The sequence below is a fragment of the Harpia harpyja genome, chromosome 16 (assembly GCF_026419915.1).
Source record: "Harpia harpyja isolate bHarHar1 chromosome 16, bHarHar1 primary haplotype, whole genome shotgun sequence".
In the NCBI taxonomy this organism is placed as follows: Eukaryota; Metazoa; Chordata; class Aves; order Accipitriformes; family Accipitridae; genus Harpia; species Harpia harpyja.
In genome coordinates this window covers 34,016,095-34,039,789 of record NC_068955.1, presented here as the reverse complement: position 1 = coordinate 34,039,789, position 23,695 = coordinate 34,016,095, and the positions used below count along the sequence as shown (strand labels likewise).

The following is a 23,695-nucleotide window of genomic DNA, read 5'->3' as shown; positions in this document are numbered from 1 at the left end:
GTACACTGAGCCTTGCCCCAGCTTAGCTGGGGGACTGCCCCAGCCCCCCAGCCCGACCTCCCAGGGCCAGCGGCCAACCCAACAGTGTCGTTGCCACCTGGTGGCTACTGCAGAAAGCACTGCTGAGCTCCGGGAGCCCCCCAGCTCCAGCTGGCACAGCCCCCGGCCCAAACCCTGTGCACCCCAGGGCCCCTGCCTCCATGCCACTGCCCACACCAGGCACAGCACCCGCAAGCTCTCCGGGGCGTTGAGAGCAGGCAAAGGGCCCTGTGTCCCCTCTGTTCCCTCCCCAGGAGGACAAAAAAAAAAAAAAAAATAAATACAGGGAAAAAAATACAAAAAAGTTTATTGCAAACTACTACAATAATTTATTGAAGCAAACTGCATGCGAGTGAAGGAGAGACATTGAGGTGAGGAGGAGCTGCAGAAGGGCTGTGTCAGTTTTAGGGTTTCAAAGGGGAGTGGGAAAGGAGATGCTACACCAGTCTCTCCTGCATCAGGGGTTAGCAGGCTGTGGTTAGAGAACAGACAGGCAACTGGCCGAGACCAGAAAAAGAAAAAGGAGAGCTACAAGAGGTGTGCATGGAAGGACAAGGCAGGGAGTGGCAGGGATCAGAGGTGTCCAGGTCAGGAAGCAAATGAGCTGCTCGATTCTGTGTCCCAGAAATGAGGCCGATGGCTAACTCTTTGCCCCACTTGGGGCAGTTGGGGGAGACGCAGGACCAGGCAGCCTCCCTCGCCTCCCAGCCAGGTGCCAAGCATTGCGTCACCAGAGGTGAGCAAGCCCTTGGCCCAAAAGCATTTTAGTGCCATCCCTCAGAAAACAAAACCCCGAGCTCTCCGTTTAGTGTTCTGTGCAAGGCTCTGCCTGCTCTGCACCTCCCACGGGGCACAGGGCAGGGCACAAAAAGCAGCACCAGCAGCATGGTCTGCAGCAAGCGTGGGGATGACATGGCTGACCTGCACTACATGACGCATCAGCTACCCGTGGCCAGGATCCAGGCCAGGAGACATGCCACCAAACAACATGGCTCGGCCAGCCCCAAGTCTCCCCAGACAGAAGACTCACAGTGCTGGGGGTGAAACCATCAGAGTTGGGTTTGAACACATCTCATTGTGCTGCTTCTCTTTAGTTTGCAAGGGGAGGGGACCGGCTGGCCACCCAAAAGCTTCCTGCTGGAAATCACAATAGTTTGATCCAAGCAAGAAATTGGATCATCCCAACTGAAGAAACTGGCTTAGTTTAATGCCGTACCACCATGGACCTGACATGCACTGTCCCGCAAGACCCGCATTCAGGTATGCTGGGCTCTCATCCTTATCTCCAGGAAAGGCTCGTGGCCTGACGCATCTCCTGCAGGCATGGGAGCCATGCTGCTGCAAGAACATGGGGTGCCCACACCCAGGGCATAAGATACCAGGGTTGCAAACTGTTCAGCCACAAACCGTCCCAACACCAGAAGTGTTTCAACTTGCTCTGACAAAGATATCAGTGTAAGGGGTGGAAGGGAGGGGGCAAATCAGGACAAGTGGCCCAATAAAAGCTGTCAGGCTTTGGCCACAGCTGGATTTCCAGGCTGCACGGGGGACACAGTGGGTGTTCAGAGTCAGTTTCCTGTAAAAAGTTTCCAATTAAATTCCATGTTTTATTGCCATTCTCCAGAACCCAAGTAGCCCGATTTTGCCTAGCTGCTGTGTGCTACAGACCCTGATATTGTGCTCGGACAAGATACTTTAGCTCTGCTCCCAACAACATAAACCCAACCAAAAAAACAAGCAAACAAACAAAAAGTCCAGGTTATTCTTCACCTCTTCCAAAACCACTATGAATTCAAGGCCACTGAACCTCCACACAAAGTTTCAGATAAGAGCAAAAAGATCCAAGTCTCTGTAGCAGACACATCATATCCTGTGTAAACTTTTCCAAGGGCTCAGAGCTGTGCTAACTACACCGACAGGCAACACTTGAACCGCCACGTTTCATGGAAAGCAGGGGTGTTTGCGCAGAAGAGAGAAGCTTTGAAAACACAGCTGCACAACACCCTCCCCCCAAAATGGGGGCAGGGAGAAAAGCTGACACCCCCTTAGTCCCACATCAGTCTATTGCCTTGAATAAACAAGCCCGAGACAACCATATCCAGTCCCTGCTTCTGCATTTTTGTCTAGACCTGGAAAGGAGAGGCAGAATTGGATGAGGAGCACAACATCCCCCAGCAGCAAGCAGCTCACAACTGTCCTACGTCACGAGAACAATTTCTGGCTAATGATGTTCTTCCCTGAAAGGCTAGGGAGCAAGGGGGAGGCAAAAAGAGTATTTAATGCAAGGAGCTCACCCCAACCTGGGAGGGAGGGAGCCAACAGCCAGCTGCTCCATCACTCACCTCATCCTCCTGCTAAAACGCTGCTGCAGACACTCCCACTGCAAACAGGCTCTTCTCCAGGGGCTCTCCCTCTACTCTGGAAAAGCTGCAAAAGACATCTGACTCCAGAACGCTGCCTTCACCTCAGCTCTCCCATCTGCTGTTACAATAGCACGACGTGCTCCCTTGCAGCTCGTTAGTGTGAAGAGGCCTACTGGGAAATAGCCTGAACCCCTTCCATCCCCACCCCCTAAGAACATAACTAAAAAATACCGACCCTTTTTTAATCAATAAATAAGGAATCTTGTTACCACAACACAAAAACGAAGCATGTTCAAAGTGCAAATTACTGTCGTCAAACTGGGATGCTCCTCCTTGCCTCTCCCACGCAGGGCTCCCGTAGCCCCCGGGCCTCTCCAAGCAAACATGATCTATGAGCCAGGGCGTTCCCTCGACTTCCTGCCAGAGCTGGAGCAGAGGAGCACGGTGGGGAGAGGGACGTGCGCTGTTTCACAGCTCACCCTGCTGAGGGGGCCTAAAGTGCCAAGCCAAACTCCCAGCCCCAGGAGGAAGAATGAGACTGCAAGGACCAGAGTGCAGCGATGCATAGAAGTTGGGACCAGGGGCGAGAGGGAGTCCTAAGAAACTTGTCCAGAGCACATCAAATGCTTTCTAGTTTTGCAAGCGGAGCCACATCAAGGAACCAGAAAGGCATCTGCTTTGGGGTAGAGCGAAGGGTTTCAGCAGTCCCCCCTCCCTTGGGGAAATCCATCGCTCAATCCAACTTGCTCTGGTAATGGCACCATGTGCCCCTTTCTACAAAGGAGCAGTGGGAGAGAGAGAAGTGGTTGGGAGAAAGAGGATGTGCTGTGATCCACGCTGGAGGGGAGCAGACCCTTCGGTTATTTACTAGTATTGTAAGTTTTGTTTAACTTCTCTCTTTCAGTAAGCGTCTCTTTTTTTTTTTTTTTTTTCTCCTCCTTTTAAATACAGAGCCCAAACTGTCCCAGCACCCAAGTGCTCCCCACCCACTAGGGTCCAGCGGAGTCTGAATCTTCGATGAGCACCTCCGTAGTGGCTCCCAGGATCTCTGTGTTCATGACCAGCCCCTCCGGGTTTGTACTGCTGCCACTCCCCACAAAGAGCTTGCCATCAGCCACCAGGCTCACGCGCTCTGCCCCACCACAGTAGGTCTTCGGCATTCCGTCAGGGTTCAGCAGCAGGCAATCTGCTGGGGCAGTGCTTCCCAGCGGGTCAGGAAGAAGGGGGAGGCCCTGGCCATCGGTGGGCGGCGCAATGGCCTCGGGATTAGTGCCCAGGATGTCGGTGCTGGTGATGAGGGCACCCGCGTTGGCAGCCAGTGCTTCAGCAATAAGCACTTCGGGGTGACTCTTGGCTTTGTGGGCCACGACGCTGTCCTTCTTCTCAAATTTCTTGCCACAAATGTTGCAGGAGAACTGGTAGAAGGAGTCCGCATCATGCTTCTTCATGTGCCAGTTGAGGGAAGCCTTCTGCCGGCAGGTGAATCCACAGATCTCACACCTGGGAGGGGAGAAGGAGGTCGTCACAACAAAGGGACATCCCCACACACTTGTGGGGACAGCAGTACCAAAGAGGCAGCCCAGGAAAACAGCAGGGGCTCACTAAAATGGGATGTCACCATAGCTCCAGCTCTTCCAGTTTTATTTGCAGAGGGCTTATGTTCCTCAGATCTCTACTGAGACGCTGCCTCAAAGCAGTGAGACAGGCAAGACAAGTGGCAGCTCAAACACTCCTACAGGTGTGCGTTTAAAGAGAGCTGGGACACCAGGAACAGGTTCCAGCCCTGACTTCAGAGCTGTCCCTGCTCTTGGTGCAGTCCAAGAATGGGTGTATCCAAGGGTCCCTCAAAGCAGGAGAACAAGACAGGCAGAGGTACTCACTGCAAGGGCTTCTCGCCCGTATGGATCATTCGGTGCACAGCCAAGTTATGAGAACTCTTAAACGCCCGGGCACAGTACTCACAGATGTAATCCCTTTGATCTAAAAAGCAACACCAGTTGGAGCATTACTCTCTGGCAGACCTGCTCCCTTTCCCAGCTCTCACATGTTGCAGGTAAAGCTGCCCGAGAAGCAGCAGAACTAGAAGTGCTGGGAGGCCAGCAGGCATAGCAAAGGAGGAGGTGTCCCACAATACACCATAGCAGCTGATCTGGAGAGTTAAGGCATGATTAAGACTCTCCTAAGAGCTAATTATCCATTCTGACCAATACTGAAGGACTGGCAAATTAGGATAAAACTTTGCTTGGTTTATCCTCTACAGAACCCTTGAGTGACACTTGCCAGGGGGTGAATTAAAAACTCCATAGCCTATTTCTTTCATTTCCTTAAAAGATGGTAATCCAGAAGGAAATAATACCCTGCTGCTGCTGCAAATCTATGCCACCTGCCTTGGCTTCACTCTCCCCAGAAGTCCTAGAGGCTTTTCCATTTTTTTTTTCCCCTCTCTGTTCACTGACCTGAGGAGGAGTTTGTATCTATTTCCCACCTCCCTGTCTGTACCTGTGTGGTGTTTGGCATGCCGCAGGAGCTGCTTCTGAAGTCGGAAGAGCCGACCACAGGAGGGATGAGGACACACATATTTTTTCTTCAGCAAGTGCTGGTACTTTATGTGATGCTATAAAGGAAGAGTGAAAGGTTGTAGACTCTCTCTTTACATGGCTAAGAGAATAGCTGAGACACATCAATCTCAGATGGCCCCTCAGCAGGCCACCAGACTCCAATCTGTGACAAGACACCACGAACACAAAGACTTTGATCTCCATTGAGAGAAGCAAGCCAAACAAATGTGGACATCTAGGAACAGGACAGATACAGAGACCCACATGGCCACAATCGATTAAGTCTACCAAAAAGACAGCATTAGAAAGGAGTGCTTCTGTGCCAGTGGAGGACTAGCTGCCTGTTCTAAATGGCTTTTCCCTGCCCTCACACATGCCATTCAGGAAGTGAAAAATCTCAACCAACCTGCAGGTAACGCGGGTGAGCCAAGACTGTGCCACAGCCTTCCATCTCGCAGCGGACATACTGTATTGGAGGCTTCTTCCTAAGAAGTCAGTAAGTAAATGGCAGAATGGTTAGCTGATGCATCTGAAGCCAGGGCAGCAGCGAGATGAATGAGTGCGAGTGCAGCTCAGTGATGTGAGAGCAAAGGATTACTGCTCCAATATTCCTGTTTGGGCTATGCTGATAGAGACTCTGTCCAAGAGTTCCCTCCACTCCTAGCACTACTTAAGGGCTCTCCCCAGAGCTGAGAAAACCCCAGGAGACACAGAGTTCCCAGAACCTTATCACTGGGCAATGCCAGGCTAGGGATCAACTCAGAAGTGGGGAGGGGGCTGGTTCAGTTGGAAGAAATCAAACCCATATCTACAGGAAGAAAGGGGAAGGAAAGGAGGGAAGACAAGGCATGCTGCTATTTTCATTCCCCCCCCCCCTTTAACGCAGATTTCTATACTGTGCAAGAGAGACAACTTTGAGACAATCAACATCTCTGTGTAGGACACAAGGGAAGCAAGTCTTCAGAACGGAACTGAGTAGAGGGGATCACTTACCTTCTCTTGGGCAGCCTTGGGCTCTTGTCATCCTTTCTCCTCCTTCCCCTCCTGTGACAGGGTTACAGAAACAGAATTGAAAGAAGCTTCTTTACATTGGTAGTGGGCAGAGTTTTTGAATTGTATGCTACAAAGCAGGAGCATGCTGTAAGAAATACTACAGAACTCTTCCACGCTTTTAAGCTGAAAAGTAACACTGCACCCAGTAAGTCAGCTGCTCTGGCAAGTCAGCCACCTGCTCTGCGTCAAAACACCTGAAGAGTCTCTAAGGAAACACTCTTGTAATAGATGGGCAGGTTCCCTAAAGAAGTTAAGTAGCCAGGCCTCCATGCAAATTGTCCCTGCATTTTGCAGAACTGCCACATCACACAGAAGACTGCTCCCTGTGGAGCTGTGGTCCCCATGTTTCTGATACCTGGCTGACACTTTTTTCTGCATGACATTTGGTGGCATGTGGTAGGCCTCAAATCACCCTGCCTCTGCCAACATAGTCAGGCTGCAGCTGCATGACTACCTGCTAGGTCTAGCATACAACACATTTTTAAGCATGGTTGCCTGGCTCAAATGTGTCTCAGCTCACCATTCACGGCTATGCAGACATCAGTAAACAGGTATCAGATAGCCACAGCCCAACAGGCTGCGGTTAGAAATTACCGACTCTTCTGCCACAATGGAGTGAGGAAGGGCTATTTCAGAAAACCCTCAACCAGGCAATCACATGCTTCACATTTTTTCTTTTAAACCTGTAACTGTCCAAACAACTTGCGACCTTATAATTAAATTCATCCCTTTCCAGGCTGCATGTCAGCACACAAGATTCTGCTCTTGGAAGTTTCTGCTGGAGACAGTTAGCAAGCTATTGCGTCATTAACTGTAAGCTCTAGAAAAATCAATCGAGTACAAGTTGGAAGCAGATTGAGAGGGAGGCAACATTCTTGAGAAATAAATGTTTCATGTGGTTTGCTCTCACAACCCCTCCCATTTCCTAATGCATTTTTTATAAACATGTAATTTTGCCAACACAGTCCAGAATTGATGGTGCACCCTATTTCCTCTACTCTGTTGGGTAATGTTTCATACCACGTGAAAAACATCAATCTGCACGACTAGGAAGAACAGGATTAATGATCTAGCAGCTATTTTACAGTCCCCTGAATTAACTGTAGCAGTTTATACACTTGTCAAGACAAAAATCTATGCTCCATCGGAGCAGACCTATGCTTACATGTAAAATGCACCCTTCCAAGCAAGAGCTCTGCCCAGAACATCGTGCCTGCTTGATCATATTGCTGCAGAGATACTCACAGTAGATTGATGGAAGTCTTTTCCAGACTGTACTGAGACACCTTTATTGTTAGCAAGACCACACCAGTAACATGCTTAACAGGCACTCGGCATTCAAGCCAAGCCTTCAGAAAAGGCACAGGTTTTATTATGCACAAAAGTAGGGTCTGATCTAAATAACACAACCACAAGCCTCAGAAAGTTACCTCTAACAGAAAAAAAAAAAGTTCTCAAAACATCAGCATCCTTACTCCTCTCCAGTATAAGTGAGCTCTGCAGCAGCTTAGAAACAGCAAGAGAAATTAAAACAAAGGTGTGCAGAGCCCCATGCTGCAGACCAGCAGAGGGAGCCCCATTTGTTCCGACTGCTCAAAGAGGAGCTAAAGTGCAAAACCTGCTTTTTTACCTCACACTATCCCAAAGAATGGCTTTGACACAGGCACATAAATCCAATCTACCTCAGTTGCCAGAAGGAAAGCTTCAGTGTTGAGTTCCAGTGACAGCATACACAAAGGTTTTGAGTCTCCACTCAAAGCGCTAGTGCCTGACTAGGTAGCAAAAGTTTGGTTTTTTATTTCTCCAAAACGAGGGAGAACACAGCTGTTTTTCCTGAGCTCTCCTATGTTAGTCCCAAATGTACAAAGAGGTCACTTACCACACAACACATACAAAGTATTACCATGTCTGCCGCTAGGCACAAAACAGAAGAAATGTTGCCTTCTCACACTATCTTTCCAATACAGTCTAATCTACTTCAGACATCACAACAGAAACCAATTTCAAGAATACTCTGAAGTATTTCATGCTGTATGGCCATATCCAGGTAGGCTGACTAAACCACAGCATGGAGAAAAACCCCTCAACTTAAACTAAATGAAAACACCAACTCTTTTATTTCTGCTTGCTGAACGTGCACAAGATACTAGGAAGCAGAACTTCTATGAGAACAAAAGGTTCTGCCCTATTATCTTTCAGGCCCAGAGGAGGAGGGGGGAAGCCAACAATAACAAAACACTGTTGTACACTAGCAAGAATGCAAAATATACAATACACACTGCTACATATAACTGCAGAGTTTTACTTACTTCCTTGGTGGTTCTTCATCTTCCTGAAATTCACTCTCTTCTTTCACTTCTACTTTAATCTCTTTCTGTTTCTCTTTTTCCTCCTTCCCCTTGCTAGCTTTTCTCCTTTGCTTTGGCGCTTCCCTACAAAGATAAAAATACAACATATTACTCCAATATTCTTCCCGTTGTCTGCTTTTTACAAAGGTTTAAGCAGAAACTGGATTGAAGTTCAGGTCTATTTATCAAGTTCCACTTCTAAGCAGAAGTATGAACAAGGATCAAGGAAGAACCTGGCAGCCAGGAGGGCTCTAAAGGCTTTAGTCTGTCAGAGAAGAACAGTCCCAATAGCTGTAGGCAATATTTAGAAAACACTGTGTCCAATGGGAGTCATTCCACCTTAGCAACTAGCACAGGTTCTTTGGGTTGTATTAAGCTCATTCAACTAAGATGTCACAATTTTGGGGGGGTCTAAAACCACAGTAAGTACATAATCCAGTATACTTCTCTAGATGGGGCTTGTAGGTTTCATCTCTTGGATCATCTTTGAAGGGAACTTCTTCCTCGCTGATGAGCATCTCCTCATCATCACTGCTGGGAGAAAAGGAGAACAGAGGACTTTAGCAGCAACAGTTCAAGGACTACTGCAAGAATATTCATGCGTCATCCCCTAGGATGGGAAAGACACTATTACACAGCACTTTCTCATCCAGCATGACTGGGGAAAGCTAACAGCTTGCACTGACTAAGGAGCATGATGACAGCCAAAACAGACAGGCTAGGCAGAGCAGTTTCCTCTTGTGAACCCGCCTAACCACAGCATCTGCTCCTGAAGGAATAAAGCTACCAGGTGAAATGCCCAGATCAAATCTTACTGTCCATTTCTCCACAATATCTCCTGACACCTGCAGTCCATCTGCAATCCAGACTGAAAACACAAAGGTCCAGGACTGCATGAAAACAGAGCTACTATCCGTCCCATAGATCCTTTCACAGAAGCATTTCTTTTGAAAAAACCCAGGCCCTTATTTTCCCTTCTTGAGACACTATATAGGAAGAAACACCACAAAATAAAGAGTTTCCTACCTGATTCCAGCTGGAGACTGATGCTCTTCTGTGACCTCTGAAAGGAAAAGTCACCATTAGCTTTCAATCTGTGTTCGCTGCAGTGAGCTCATCTGTCTCAAGATACTTCCGTCGACATTCAGTGCCAGGAGTGCTGGTGGCAGAAGGTACTCATGACCAAGAAGCACCACGCCTGTACCAGCCAGTCTGCATACAGCTCACAAAGTTACGCCCACATCCAGCTCCCTTCAGAGGTTCCCAAGACCTGACTATCTCCAGGCACTTTCATGCCAGGGCTTCCCACGTACCATATTCAAGCTGGTCTGTGTTTGGCTCTGACTTGCAGACGAGCTGCAGGGAACCAGTCTTGGATCTGGAGGCACGCGAATTCTCAGTGTCACGCTGGCGGGCCGCAGTGGCTGACCTGCTGCTGCGCCAGCTTCTGCTAGGCCTGGCTGTGCTGACAGGAGAGCCACGGCTGAGGACACTGGACACTTCCTCCTCTTCCTTCTCTTCTTTGGGATCTGAAACACCCATTGCAATCTCTTTAATAACAATAAAAAGCATAAATCCCATCGCTAAATTCACATTCCTCTGTTGCACGATGTTGAATAGCATAACTGCCCCTGTCTACTCTGACAGAGAAACCACTACCTCTCACAGATTTGGAGTGTAGCTCTGCCAAGCCAGACAGGACACACCCCAGGGCCTTACCTCAGCAAGCCTTCATTTAAAACTCTCACCACATTTCCCACTGCCTCTAAGTAAAGACACAAATATTTAAAAACAGCTTACATTTCCCTCTGATACAGGCTTGTGATTATTTGCTGGCTCTGGTCTCCCCTAAGCACTGCAAGATAGACACTCGTAAACCTCAGCAACTGCTTTATGAAAGACTAGCTTCAAAATTGGACCATATTAAAAGTTGTGTTTGGAGAATCCCCCAAACACATATTTAATCAGAATTGTACACCTGGTAATAACCCTGAGGAATCTGAGCTGGATGGTTCTGGTCTTACGCTAGAGCAAAAAGCATCACAAGCACTGTTAGCCTGAGGTCTTTGCACTCATTTATAGCTTCTACAGGTGGTTTCTTTTTGGCTGATGGCTGATCTCCAGGTATGTTTTGGCAAGATAACAGAACTGGCTGAAATGTCTATGTGAGCAAGTTCATCCCTTAAAAACTAAAATTCCCAACTGCAGTTCACTTGATCTCACTTTTTGGTGCTTGCTGTGACACTGGGCCTTAATGAACTCAAATGCCTTTTAAAATTTCACAGATGATGTGCTGAAGAAATTAATTCCAAGTAGCTGGCTATGCTCAGTACTCCAGGTTTGCCACTGCTTTAGTACACAAAGCCACCTGCAGCGCTTCACAGGGCCTGTGTTCTAGGCTAAGCTCTGACCCACTCCTTTTCACCCAAATACATTTACACTGCTGTCTAGTTTCAGGTGGGTTTCTGCTGCCTAAGCACCAGCCAGCAGTACCACTGAGATGCCTGGGAGTTTATCAAGCATCTGCTGGCAAAGTCAGTGGACAGTCCTCTCAGGACTGGCGGGGGAGCAGCTCTGCTACGCCAGGAGCCCCAGCGAAGAGCAAACTGCACATCAAGAGCCAGGAGTGTGCCCTGGCAGCGAGGGAGGTCCACAGCATCCTGGGTGCCATTCACAGGGGCACAGTCAGGAAACAGAGGGACACTGTTAATCCCCTTTACTCAGCACTCGCTAGACCACATTTGGATTCCCCCTCCAGTTTTGGACTCCCACCACAAAAAGGCTGTCAACATGGTGATCCCCTCTGGACTTGCTCAAACAAGATGGTTGGGGGCTGAAACACACAACCTGTAAGAAGCAGCTGAGAGAAATGTGCTTGTTCAGCCTGGAGAACAGAAAACCCTGCAGGGACACAACAGCAGCCTTACAATGTACAGGCAGGTTATCAAGCAGCCCAAACCTCCCTGCTAAGATGCACAGCAGGGAGATGAGGGGCAGTGGTCATCAGCTGAAACAGAGAGATCTGACTGGATACAGGAAAAGCATTTCCCCCCCCCAAGAGGACAGTCAAGCACTGGAAGAGGGGCCCAGCAAGGCTGCACAGCCTCCACAGAAACATAGAACAGTCTGGGTTGGAAGGGACTTTTAAAGGTCATCTAGTCCAATCCCCTTGCAACGAGCAGGGACATCTTCAACTAGATCAGGTTGCTCAGAGCCCCGTCCAACCTGACCTTGAACGTTTCCAGGTACGGGGCATCTATAATCTCTCTGGGCAACCCATTCCAGAGTTTCACCACCCTCATTGTAATAAATTTCTTCCTTATATCTAGTTTGAATCTACTCTCTTTTAGTTTAAAACCATTACCCCTTGTCCTATCGCTACAGGCCCTACTAAAAAGTCTGTCCCCATCTTCCTTCTGAGCCCCCTTTAAGTACTGAAAGGCTGCAATAAGGTCTTCCTGGAGCCTTCTCTTCTCCAGGCTGAACAACCCCAACTCTCTCAGCCTTTCCTCACAGGAGAGGTGTTCCAGCCCTCTGACCATTTTTGTGTCCCCACTGTGGACCTGCTCCAGCAGGTCCATGTGCTGAGGACCCCAGAGCTGGACACAGTACTGCAGGTGGGGTCTCACCAGAGCAGAGCAGAGGGGCAGAATTACTTCCCTCAACCTGCTGGCCACGCTTCTTTTGGTGCAGCCCAGGATACAGCCCAGTCTCTGGGCTGCAAGCACACGTTGGCAGCTCACATCCAGCTTTTCATCCACCAGTACCCCCAAGTCCTTCTCGGCAGGGCTGCTCTCAATCCCTTCATGTCCCCCAGCCTATACTGATACCAGGAGCTGTCCTGACCCAGGTGCAGGACCTTGCACTTGGCCTTGTTGAACCTCATGAACCCACTTCCTGAGCTTGTCCAGACCTGACTGGAAAAAGGCCCTGATCAACATGACGTGAACGCTGTATTGTACCTGTGTTAAGCAGCAGGTGAGACCAGAGATATCCTGAGGTCCCTCCCAACCTGAAATCTCTAATTTTGCATCAAGCCTTTCGAACCAAATGATCCTTTTACTTCTAGCACGTAGTTTGCTTTGCGTGACTCATTCCCCAATCCTTGATTAACAGGGTGGGAATAATCAACATTTGACTGAAAAAATCTGACTGGAATACAGGATGTGAGGCATCACAGTTTTGTTGTAAAACAGCAACCAAGTCTGACATCTTGCATGTATAAAGCCCACTTCATCAACAGAACATGAACTACACCTTCTTTTTGGCTTCCTGGTTTAGCCGATCTCAGGTTGAACTATGACTGCTTTACATTCTTAATCCTAACTGTGAACATCTTCAGTTTTTTTGAATGCTAAATTGAATCCAAAGACACTTGAAACCATTCTCTAGGAATTTTCCCCTCAAACACTACCATGCTACCAGCGTTAGCACACAGCTGCTCTTGAAAGAGGTTTATTCCTTTGGAAGATGAGGCATTCAGCTGATTTCTTACCACAAGCTAGTATTTTAAAGATTAGACTTATGGATTTGAAACAGACCTCCCTCAGAATACATTTCTACAAAGTACACCACTCACCTAGCAATTTTGCTTCATTTCTCTGAAGTGAAGGTGTTTAATAAATCTTTCCCCACGATTTCTCCTTTTTACTGCTTCCTCTTATTTCAGCAAGCTTGTCTAACATATTCACTGCATTTTTACATGCTGTGAATACCTATGTACCTCCAAAAAACCCCATAGGTAGGAGAAATAAAGTATTTACTTTGCAGTAGAACTCGTAAAGCAATATAGAGCTATGTCATGGTTTAACCCTAGCCAGCAACTAAGCACCACACAGCTGGTCACTCACTTCCCCCCCACCCAGTGGGATGGGGGAGAGAATCGGAAAAAAAAGTAAAACTCGTGAGTTGAGGTAAGAACGGTTTAATAGAACAGAAAAGAAGAAACTAATAATGATAATGATAACACTAATAAAATGACAATAGTAATAATAAAAGGATTGGAATACACAAGTGACGCACAATGCGATTGCTCACCACTCACTGACAGATGCCCAGTTAGTTCCCGAGCAGCAATCCTCCCCAGGCCAGCTCACCCCAGTTTATATACTGGGCATGGCATCACATGGTATGGAATATCCCTTTGGCCAGTTTGGGTCAGCTGCCCTGGCTGTGTCCCCTCCCAACTTCTTGTGCCCCTCCAGCCTTCCTGCTGGCTGGGCATGAGAAGCTGAAAAATCCTTGACTTTAGACTAAACATTACTTAGCAACAACTGAAAACATCAGTGTGTTATCAACATTCTTCTCAGACAGAACCCAAAACATAGCACTATACCAGCTACTAGAAAGAAAATTAACTCTATCCCAGCTGAAACCAGAACAAGCTATTAGTTGAAAATCCTTGTAATTCTAGACCCTCCCAACAGGGGACACAGGTCCCTACATAAGGGTCAGAGCTGCACCAGGAAACTTGTATCTGCAGAGTATTCAGCTGCACTAGCAGCTGGAATCAGCACTCACCAAGGCTTTGCCTGAAATCTAAAATTGCAAAAGTACTAGATTTCTAATAAATTTTATGTCTCTTTCCCAGACCTAAATTTCCTTTCTCCTTCACAAAAACAGCTTTCTGATTAATCCAGCCTGCCTCCCAAAAAGCAAAACAAGAACAAAAGAAAAAAAACAACCACCACCAAAAAAACCCCAAACAAACCAAACCAGAACAAACACTAGATACAGAGACAGCAACTGGCTTAGAGAGGAAAAAAAAAGCACTTCCTACCCCTAATGCTTTCTTGTCTCACACACCTGACCTGGCATTAGAGGTAATCACAAGCCTGTCACTGGAGATATTGCAATTTTAATTGTGTTTGAGGATTCCTCCCCAAACTTCTGATGTTAGGCATGAAGTAATAGGACTCAAATCTGCATTTAGGTTAGGAACATGGCTGTCCTTGTCTCTCATCACCAGCAGAAGGAGTTAGGAGATGCCTACCTCTCTTAATTGACTACAAAGGGACCTTATGGTTATTTTCAGCCCTGTCTTGGGTACCACGCTTAGCCTGGTTAAATCCAGGCCCTGTGGAAGAACACAGCATTACCACTCTCCTCTCACAAATGTCTCTATACAGAAAGCCACACTCCTCAGTTAGCGGGATTTGGCTAATAGCACAAAGAAGCAAGAGAAACAAGATAGAGGGAATAAACATTGCTATTGCAGATAATCAGGCTCTGCTTGAATCTCTTGAGACTGAAATACAGGAAAAATTTAAATTAAAAGGCTGTAGTCAATTCTGCATTTAAAACTGTATAAACTTGTCAACACTACTAGCTCTGGCTAGCTGCAATTTCTCTGAAAGGTTCCTGTCCTCCCATAAGATGCACAGAAAATGGATTATAGGCCAGCATCCTGTTACTTAGTTGCAAGCGTCAACAGTGGTGACGGACACCAAGTCATAAGAACTCAGACTCCCAGAGGACAAAAGAATACATGAGACACAATAGGTATTGAGGCACCCCCAGTACAAAGCGAAAAGAAGCACCGAGCATTTGCTTTTCAGATCAGCTCCTGCAGAACGAATTACGTGCCTTCCTTTTGGCAGAGTCTGCCGGCCAGTTGGCACATGCGACCTCAGGTTAAGACCCAGCGCTGCTGTCTTTTGCCTGAATCACATTTCATGGAGAGGAGGCAACAGAAGCTACAACTTGGCAAAATGAGTCTGCCAAGAAATGCCCCCATGCTCGCACTCCCCTGCAGCTCTCCAGTACTTACATTAGTTATTACCCACCTCATCCTGTAGCCTCTGCAGAAGTCAGTTTCAGGAACTGTGTGGATGCCTGCATCTTTCAGGAAGTCATTCAAGAGAGATGGGGAAAATCCACGTTCTGAAGTCCTACCAATCCTTTTGATCTTTTGGCTCCTGGGGTTCTTCCTACCTTGAACTCCCCCTTTAAGTCAGTCACTTAATGATAAACCGCTTTCATTCTGAGGTACTCTCACCATTCTGCTGATTCTTCCCAACAGCCTTTAAACTTAACAGTGTCCAGGGCAGAAAACATGTACAGATTTGAGTGATGGTACACACAAGACGCATCAAACGTCCTTTAATCTTAAAATTTTGTGAAGAAAACACCAGTCACTGGGAGAACGGACAAGAAAAGGAAACCTGGGAGGAAACTAGCTACAAAGTTGTTGTACAAAGACAACCAAAAGACAAGACTCTGGGCACTGCTCTGCTTCTTAACAGAACTTACCCGAGTAATGCTCCATCTTTACTCAGCATGGTAGTCAGCACAGATTCCCATTTCAGATGTGCAGCAGAAATGTATTCTCATTCATACTCTAATTCTGCCCCTGGAGTGCTGCACACAGGGTTACCAAACCAAAGAAAGCATCTCTATCTCAGAACCGATACCATATTTTTCTACATATACCAGCGTTGCCACAAACTGAAACAAAAGGGATAAATACCAAAGTTTGTCCACTGCCTCCCAGACCAGGAGATAAACTCACCCTTATGAGTCTCAATTCCTCTCTCTATCATAAATCCACTTTGTAGGCAGGATACTCACAGGAAGCCACGGAGACTGGCACTCATGCTTTCTCATGCTTTCTTTCTTGTTTCATCTACAGCAGCACTGCTCCCCAGCCCCGCAGCATTTTCTTTATAGGAAACTGTTCCAAGAACAGGGTGCTTACTGCTTCTTTTTTACATCACTGGGTGCAGCAAGTGTTAAGAGCATGTCTGGGTAACTGACAGCAAGCCTACAAGGGCCAGAGCAGTAAATACATATATCCCACAGCCGACACCTCCACGACCTTCTTTCCAAGCACTGAAGGAAAACAAAGTTCCAGGCACATATCAATTACTCATTGCAAAGAGCAGAAAGGGAAAGTCCAAACCAACTGCATTTACTTCCTGAAGACGACGTAGTAGTTCCTTCATCACAGGACTTGCATGATCATGCTGTGCCTGTCCACCGCTCTCCTTCTACCCCTGTTCCCCTAATAGCTTGTGGATGCAGTGGCTATGTTGCTCTGTATTTTGGGAAAGGTAAGTAGGTAACCAGGGAATGGAGACCCGAATTACTGCTGCATGCAGGAAGGGTGCACAGAAGTTAACACTAGTACAGGTGCCACTTTGCAAAGTTGGCGGCACTGCTGGGAGATACTGTTGTCCTCAGACTTCACTGGGGATGAAGAATGGAAGCCCTCTGGAGCAGAGGTTCTTGCTTCTGCTGCTTACAGCACAACTTGTAGACTTGGCATAAACCAGCCTTTTACAGCTGGTGCATTGCTATGCACCAGTCCTGCTATACTGGCAGCTCGAAAATCCACTCAATTACTCTCAGAACTGGGGGTTGTTTGGTACTCCACATCTACTTTTACCAGCCACACTTGTTCAGATGTTCAAGCTTTTATTTACCAACCCCCTCTCAGCCTGCAGCTCAGAGGTAAGCTTGTTGCAAAATAATAGGTTCCTCTCTCTCTCTTTTTTTTTTTTGAGATCTCAACAGTAACAAATATCCATGCCACTCTATCAATCCTTGATGTATAGAAAAATGAAACTTTCGACTGTTACAAATTAACATTTTGTTGATTACTAACAAGAAATTTTCTAAACGTTGATTTATAAAGCATTTGAAAGAATCTTCCTAACCCTGTGAAGTAGGCAGTTTCAGAAAACTCCCACATACAATTAAGTGAAAGGAAAATAAACTATGAATTACTAAGTTACAGAACAACTATTACAAAAATAAATGCACCACAAAATATATACCTCTCAGACTGCGACTTAGATTTAACATAGTAACCAACCATACAACAGATAAAGCACTGAACATATAATTTTATAATGGCACAGACAAATACGAAACTCGGGGAAAAAATCTTAGTGTAAACCTCTATCCAAATGGCTCCCCGCCCCGCCGAAGAGCTGTGAAATTGTACGTATGGGACACAAGAAAATCCTTGTAGGAGCCAAAGTAGGTTTGGGCAATCTGAGTTATTTAAATTCAGCACATTTTTATAAGGTTTGATTTTAAGCAATGACAATTCTCCCTCAAAACACTGGCAAAGTCTTAAGGGAAAGCAGTCATTAACAAAGCAGCATGAAGCTTTAAGAATACAAATAATGCGGTATAATGCAAATTATCTATGCTACAAAACCATTTGGTACAACTAGACTCTTAAAGTTTTCCATCTTTTTTTAATCTGTGGAACCTTACAGTTTTTCTAGCAGTTAAAAGTGGACTGCTACAGAGTAAGCTTGTATTTCCCACTCATTTCCTTTCACAGACCTTGAAGAAATGGCTCGCTGACCTCCCCTCTCCCCAAGCCTTCAAATCACAGCTTGAAAGCCACTGTGGTGGGAGAACGGCTGCTATACCAGTCACCCACAAAGTACATTACAGTAGCCTCATATGGAAAGCCTCAGCGGGGAGGGAAATGTATCACGGAACAAATCACCAAGATAGTTCTCCACATCTGTGAATATCTAACAAAAAGAATTCCACACACGACTCCTTTTCTAACACACAGTTTCTATAACCATGTGCTGAAGCAGCCTGTAAATACTGCTGGTGTCATTCTTTAGCCCATGCTGTGCAAAAAAACTTTGATTTGAGAACGGACGTCCAAGGAGGTGACTCTCCCTGCACATGGCAATATATCTCTTTTGAGCACAGCTTTAAGTAAATAAAGGCTTCATGTGGCCCTGTTTTACCTCTCCGACAAACTCTTCTTTCCACCTTTTAATAGCAATACCACACAGCTGTGTACCTACATTCACTTAAAAGAAATACACTGGATCTTGTTCTTATCACTGCAAAAAAGCACCAATACCAATGTAAAGTTGCAAGATGAACACAGGCAAGAAAAATAACTTGCATAAACAAGGGTCCACATCAAGTACGTTTCAGCTGTGTGACACAAACAGAGCAACATTAGACATGGAGATTCAGTAATCTGAGTGTTCATTCATGGTATATTACATTTGTACAAATGCTTCCAACCCCACCCTCTTTCTTCTTGCTGCAGGAGAAGTAATCTTCTTGCAACCTGCAGCTCTAAAACCTCGAAGACAAAGCACATATGTTTTGGGAACACAGTAAGGCAGGGGGGCTCTACCACTAAGTACAAACCTCGCATCTTTATATTCAGCCACTACTATGACACTCCCTCCAGAATAGCTACACAGCCTGTTTTTTTCAACTGTAACTGATTGAAAGATTTCATTCAAACTCCTAAAAGTGGTTACTAAACAGCAGAGGCAAAATCTTACAAAAAGGTGGGTAGAGTCAGAAACTGGTTTGGGTGTAAAATTAAATTGGAGAAGCAGGTTTTGTTTGACTGCTAACATGACTTTAAGAATCACAGTAAGCACTGAATTTTCAATCCAGCAATGGAAGGACATGAAGTGTATTCATTAAATCTATATTCCAATAATTAAAATTATTCAGGCCTAACTAAAATGAAAATTATTTCCACAAGACTATACAGCATCACAGGAAGTCAAATGTGAATTACACTACACAGTCTGACTAGCTACATGAATTCATTTATAAGCTGAGACTAAATATTCTACTTACATAACTAATATTTCTACAGAAACACATTAGGATAATATTGCAATTGCATGACCAAGCAGACAAGACGGGAAATACAATTGGTATGGCTGACTTTGCAACTGCCTTCATGCAGACTAGTATGGTAACAATCACGTACTAATTCTGACACAATACGCACCTTCGACTTTAACCTTCCTGTAATCTTCCCATCAGACCTGCACAGTCAGACCTTTGAGCCTGTGCTCCCAAGTCGACAAGCAGAAAAGCCCTCTGATCCCATGGCACTACACAGAAGAATGTAAAACTTGGCGAGACACTTCCACTGTTATAGCATCTTGGTTATAATTGATAGCACAAATTTAGCTGTGATCACACCCATCACCTCTAAGCTTTCTTTACCAACAGCAACACTGGTGGTTTTACTTCAAAATATAATCCCAAACATAAGGCAACAAAACTTACTAAACAAACTTCGGTGCAGCAAGTTTTTCATTTGTCCAATAGATACACAGGATGTGTCACCAGGTATACCTCACTTCCATAGGCCATTTGCCCTGTATACAGAGGCTAACAGTTATGGCTGAGCTCACGCAAATTTAATATTCTAAACTGGATTTAATATTTTATAGTAAAAGGTAACAGCATAACGCAAATCACCATGCAGAATTAAATTCCATGCCAGAACTCACACCAGTAAATGCTAGCACTACATTCAAAGCCTTCACCAGAACCACTCCGCAGTTTTACTGGATTTCTTCCTCAACCCAGCTCCATCCAGGGGTGGAACAACAAATGGTATTTTACCTTCCAGAATTACAGAGGACTCCTAGCTACCAAAAACCGTGCCGTGCAGGGAAAGCTACAGTTTGCTTACACCTGACTAGGCCTCTTGAAACATTTTATGCTAAAGGCCAAAAAGGGGGGAGCGGGAGAGAAGTTTCTCTCCTGCATACTGCATGATCTGTCTGTCTGAGGAAGACACTTTATTCAGTCTGTTTCCATGTCTTCCCCAATAAGCACAAGCATGCAGCAAGGACTTCATCCAGTGTGCAGCTGGGACACAGAAGTGCAGCTTTCTCACTTCTGCATTTTTAAAGACTAAAAAACAAATGACAAACAAAAAAATCACCAAGGCAGATTTCCTTTGGACTAGAAGTAGTCATCATTTCTCAATGCCAATTTCCATGCAAACATTCACACCACCTATTTTGGCTGCAAGTGTAATCATAAAAAAAGAGTCCAAGAAATTTAATAAATACTCTTTCCACTCTCACATTCAAGGACAGCTGGACCTCTCAGAGCCTAAAGTTAAATGGCTAGAGTGCAAGAGCCACCAAACTTGGGAAATTTCAGACTGGCATTTGCCATTTCCAAGCATGTCCCAAGAAACTGGGGTAAAAATGGGACCATACATAAACATTTCTGCTTAAGGGTACCCAAAATACTGCGAATCACTATTAAAATGTGATGTTAACACTATATGCATATTAAGTGACAATGCCACGTCTTTTTACACATTTCAGCAACTTTGCCTTGACCTAAAAGGCTGAAGCTCTTACAATACCCTACCCACCCTTTACGCAGTAAGGGGTAAATGGACACAAGCGGGGTCTGTGCTAAACACACATCGGTTAATTCTGCTTTGGTCTGAAAAAACACACCTTGCCAGCTAGGACTGTGATGGATTTCAACACCCAAATGGAATAAAGCTATAGACTTGTAGGAATAAAGTTAAAGAGCTATATAATTACAAGACTAAAGGCAGCCTTCAAGACACAAATGCCTGCAAACAAGAACTGAACTTTCTGCTCCAGCAGAAAGGTGAATTCATTTGCACAGGTGTATGACCTTCTTTCCTCACTATTTCATTCTGTGACAATTCTCTAGCGCCAGATCAAAACCAACACTACGCAAAGCCTTTTACTTGGAACTGTTTCAGAAGTCATCACTGGGTAAGGAGCAAAGCCCTCTAACAATTTTTTTTTGGTATAAGAAGCTGTTAAATAGATGCACAGAGCTCACATAGTTCGCACTGGAAGAACAAAAGTTCTGCTCCTGGCTGCAGCTCCCCACATTTGGGGCTTTCTTGATTAGACCCATTAAGCTACTCTCGCCCCTTCAAAACTTTTCTCTTTCATCCCTGAAGACGTAAGCATAAAAAATTCACCATCCACTAAAGCTAGAAAAGTACAAGTGTAAATATTTGACTTCTCTTATTTCCACAGATCTTTCACAGACAGAGCTACCTGTATTTATGACAGTTTTTAAAGACTAAAAACCAAACAAGAAACAAACAAAAAAAATCACCAAGGCACATTTCCTTTGGATTAGAAGCAGACATCACTTCTCAGCGCCAATTTCCATGCAAAGGTTCATGCCATCCATTGGCATGATGCGAGCCCAGGTTTTGCCAGCTACTCGGGACCACCGTGTAACAAGAGCTGTCAAACTGCAGTGCAGCGTGCTCTCAACTTCTGATAGTGAAGTAATACCCTAGTGGTTATTTGGAAGAATAAGTTTTTGTACATTGGGCACGTGCGAACATCAGCAGCAGCTTATCACAGTTCCACAATCGTGAGAGAGACCATGGAAAGAAACTGCATGTCATCAAGCAACAAAACGATCTTTAAAAGGAAGATCCAACAGATGTTTGGCTACCTTCGTGGGAAAGCCCTAACTTTCTGGATGGAATACAACAGTAGGAGTAAGTAATTTAGCTCTTACCTTTACCAGCTGCTTTATCCGTGCACCTGAAAAAATACAAAAGGCGAGCATAAGAGACAGCTTCTGTGGTGTGGCAGCAGAACAAGAAACTGAATGATGTGGAGAATGAGCCCCAATTCCCAACTGTGGACAGACCCATTGGCTTGTTCTCAAATTGCTGGTTTCAACCCCTTATACCAACACAGATTATTTTATCCGGAGAAAGCTTAGGTGAACCATAATAATACATCAGCAAAAGCCCAGTCTTGCCCATAATTGTGACGTCTAAATCAGAGGGACTCTGTCCTTGGAACAAGGCAGATAAGCTACATTACCAAATGCTCCAAGCGCACATGTGCACGTGGCTAGTTTCCTACTCCAGAAATAAAGCAGCAGTGAGATATAATCGCCTCCTCACGAGAAAATAAATCCCGCCACCTCCTTCACGGAGACTTTTGGCACAGGGCACCAACAGAAGCTGGGGACCGAGGATCACCGAGGAAGGCGGCAGCTATCCCCGAGGACGCTGCGCAGCAGGCGGCTCACACAGGAGGCACGTACGGTTTTGCTTACAACCGAAGGCACGCCTGCTGCAATAGGCAGGGCGGCCGAGGGCAGGCAGCACTCGGGACACAGCCTTTCCTGGGAAGGGACCGGTGGGGCCGGCCCCGGCTCGGCCCGGAACAAAGAGGCGGAGGCGCGGGGCGCCCCGCGGCTGGAGGCGGGCCCCGGGGCCTAGGCGCCACTCGAGCGGGACGGGGGAGAGAGGCCCCCCTCCCCGGGCGGGGCCGCCAACCCCCCTCCCACCCCATTCCCGGCCCCCGACCCCGCGGCCGGCGGGGGCCAAGCGCGGCGCCGCAGGGCACTCACCCGGCCCGGGGGGCCTTCTTGGCCGCGGCCGGCGTCTCGGCGGCGGGCTGCTCGGCGGCGGGCCGGGACCCGGGGCTGCTCCGCCGGCGCCGGGGATACTCGGCCTTGCGGCGGCGAGAGGCAGCGGCGGCAGCGGCTCCCCCGGCGGCCGAGGCGGCCGCGGCCCGGCCCCGCTCGCGGCCGCCCCTCAGCACCCGGCTGCCGCCGGACTCCTCCCCCTGCTCGGCGGCGGGCAGCGGCGGACGGCGGCGGCCCGAGGACGGCGGCCTCTCTGCCGCCGCCGCCGGCGGGCCCTGAGCGGGCGGCTGCTCCTCGGCGCCCCCCGGCTGCTCGGTGCCCGCCGGCATCGGGGCGGCGAGCGGCAGGGCCGCGGCGGCGGCTGCTGCGCGCTCCTCCCGCCCGCCAAACCTTCCCCCGCCCGCCTCAGCCGCACCCAATCAGCACCCGCCGCCCACCTTCACGCGGGGCCGCGGGGCGACCCACCTCCTCCCCGCGCCCGCCAATCCGCGGGCGGGAGACGAGGGATGGCCCCGCCCCCAGCCCCGCCTCCCGCCTCCCGCTGCCCTCCCGCCTTTCTCCGCCGCTCGCGCGCCGCCCGGCCAATGGCCGGCCCGGCTGCGGCGGGGCCCGTCCCCCCGCTGCCGCGCGGCCAACCAGCGGACCCGCTCCCCGCGCGCCCCGGGCGTGCGCCACGCCGCGCAGGCGCCGCTGGGGCCGCCGCGCTCGCTCTCCCGCTCCCCCCCCCGCCCCGGCCGGCCCCGCCGCGGCGCCCACCCGAGCGCGGCCCCTTCGGCTGCCGCTCCGCAGGCTCACCGCCCGGCTCGCCCAGCCGCCGCGCGGCCGCCGCCCGGCCCTCGGCACTGCCGGGCTCCCTACCGCCGCCGCTGCCTGCGCCCCTCCGGCTGCCCCCGGGTCCCCTCGCCCTGCGGGCGAGGCCTGGCAGGGGAAGCCGCTCGCCCCCCGCCCCGCGCGGCTCGCTCCCTGCCGCGGGGCTGCGGCGCCGCTCGCGGTTCCGGCGAGGCCTGGCGGCGGGGCCTGCTTTTGGCTGTCGCTTCTCCTTTAAGAAAAAAAAAAAAAAAAAAAAGCCCCGTCGGGCGGCGGGTGAAAGTCGGTGACAAAATGGCGGCCGGCGCAAAGGGGGCGTGGTCTGCGGCGGCAGCCCCGCCCGCTTCCGTCCGGCTTCCGCGCATGCGCG

The 23,695-nt window shown here is 48.0% G+C and overlaps 1 protein-coding gene across 3 annotated transcripts; it reads right to left on the bottom strand.

Moving 5' to 3' along the window:
* Positions 1-329: 329 nt before the first annotated feature.
* ZFP91 (ZFP91 zinc finger protein, atypical E3 ubiquitin ligase) lies at positions 330-22,894 on the bottom strand. Of its 3 annotated transcripts, none has more exons than XM_052811826.1 (11): positions 22,501-22,894; positions 21,652-21,677; positions 9,675-9,890; positions 9,388-9,424; positions 8,806-8,895; positions 8,323-8,445; positions 5,954-6,004; positions 5,367-5,445; positions 4,902-5,016; positions 4,283-4,382; positions 330-3,902 (listed from the first exon to the last, which is right to left on the bottom strand). In XM_052811826.1, the coding sequence occupies exons 1-11, from the start codon at positions 22,845-22,847 to the stop codon at positions 3,392-3,394; spliced, it is 1,695 nt and encodes a 564-aa protein (XP_052667786.1). In that variant the 5' UTR covers positions 22,848-22,894; the 3' UTR covers positions 330-3,391. The 3 variants fall into 3 exon arrangements, with proteins under 3 accessions (XP_052667786.1, XP_052667787.1, XP_052667789.1); XM_052811827.1 differs by having other exon boundaries at positions 8,806-8,892; XM_052811829.1 differs by lacking the exon at positions 22,501-22,894 and adding an exon at positions 21,966-22,369.
* Between the last annotated feature and the right edge of the window lie 801 nt (positions 22,895-23,695).

Bases quoted from the DNA above. Each gene is read 5' to 3' on its own strand.
- ZFP91 (XM_052811826.1), bottom strand. From the start codon at position 22,847: ATGCCGGCGGGCACCGAGCAGCCGGGGGGCGCCGAGGAGCAGCCGCCC. The intron at 21,678-22,500 runs GTGAGTGCCCTG...GTATTTTTTCAG, and splicing joins AAGAAGGCCCCCCGGGCCGG to GTGCACGGATAAAGCAGCTG. The intron at 8,446-8,805 runs GTATACTGGATT...TTATCTTTGTAG, and splicing joins TACAAGCCCCATCTAGAGAA to GGAAGCGCCAAAGCAAAGGA.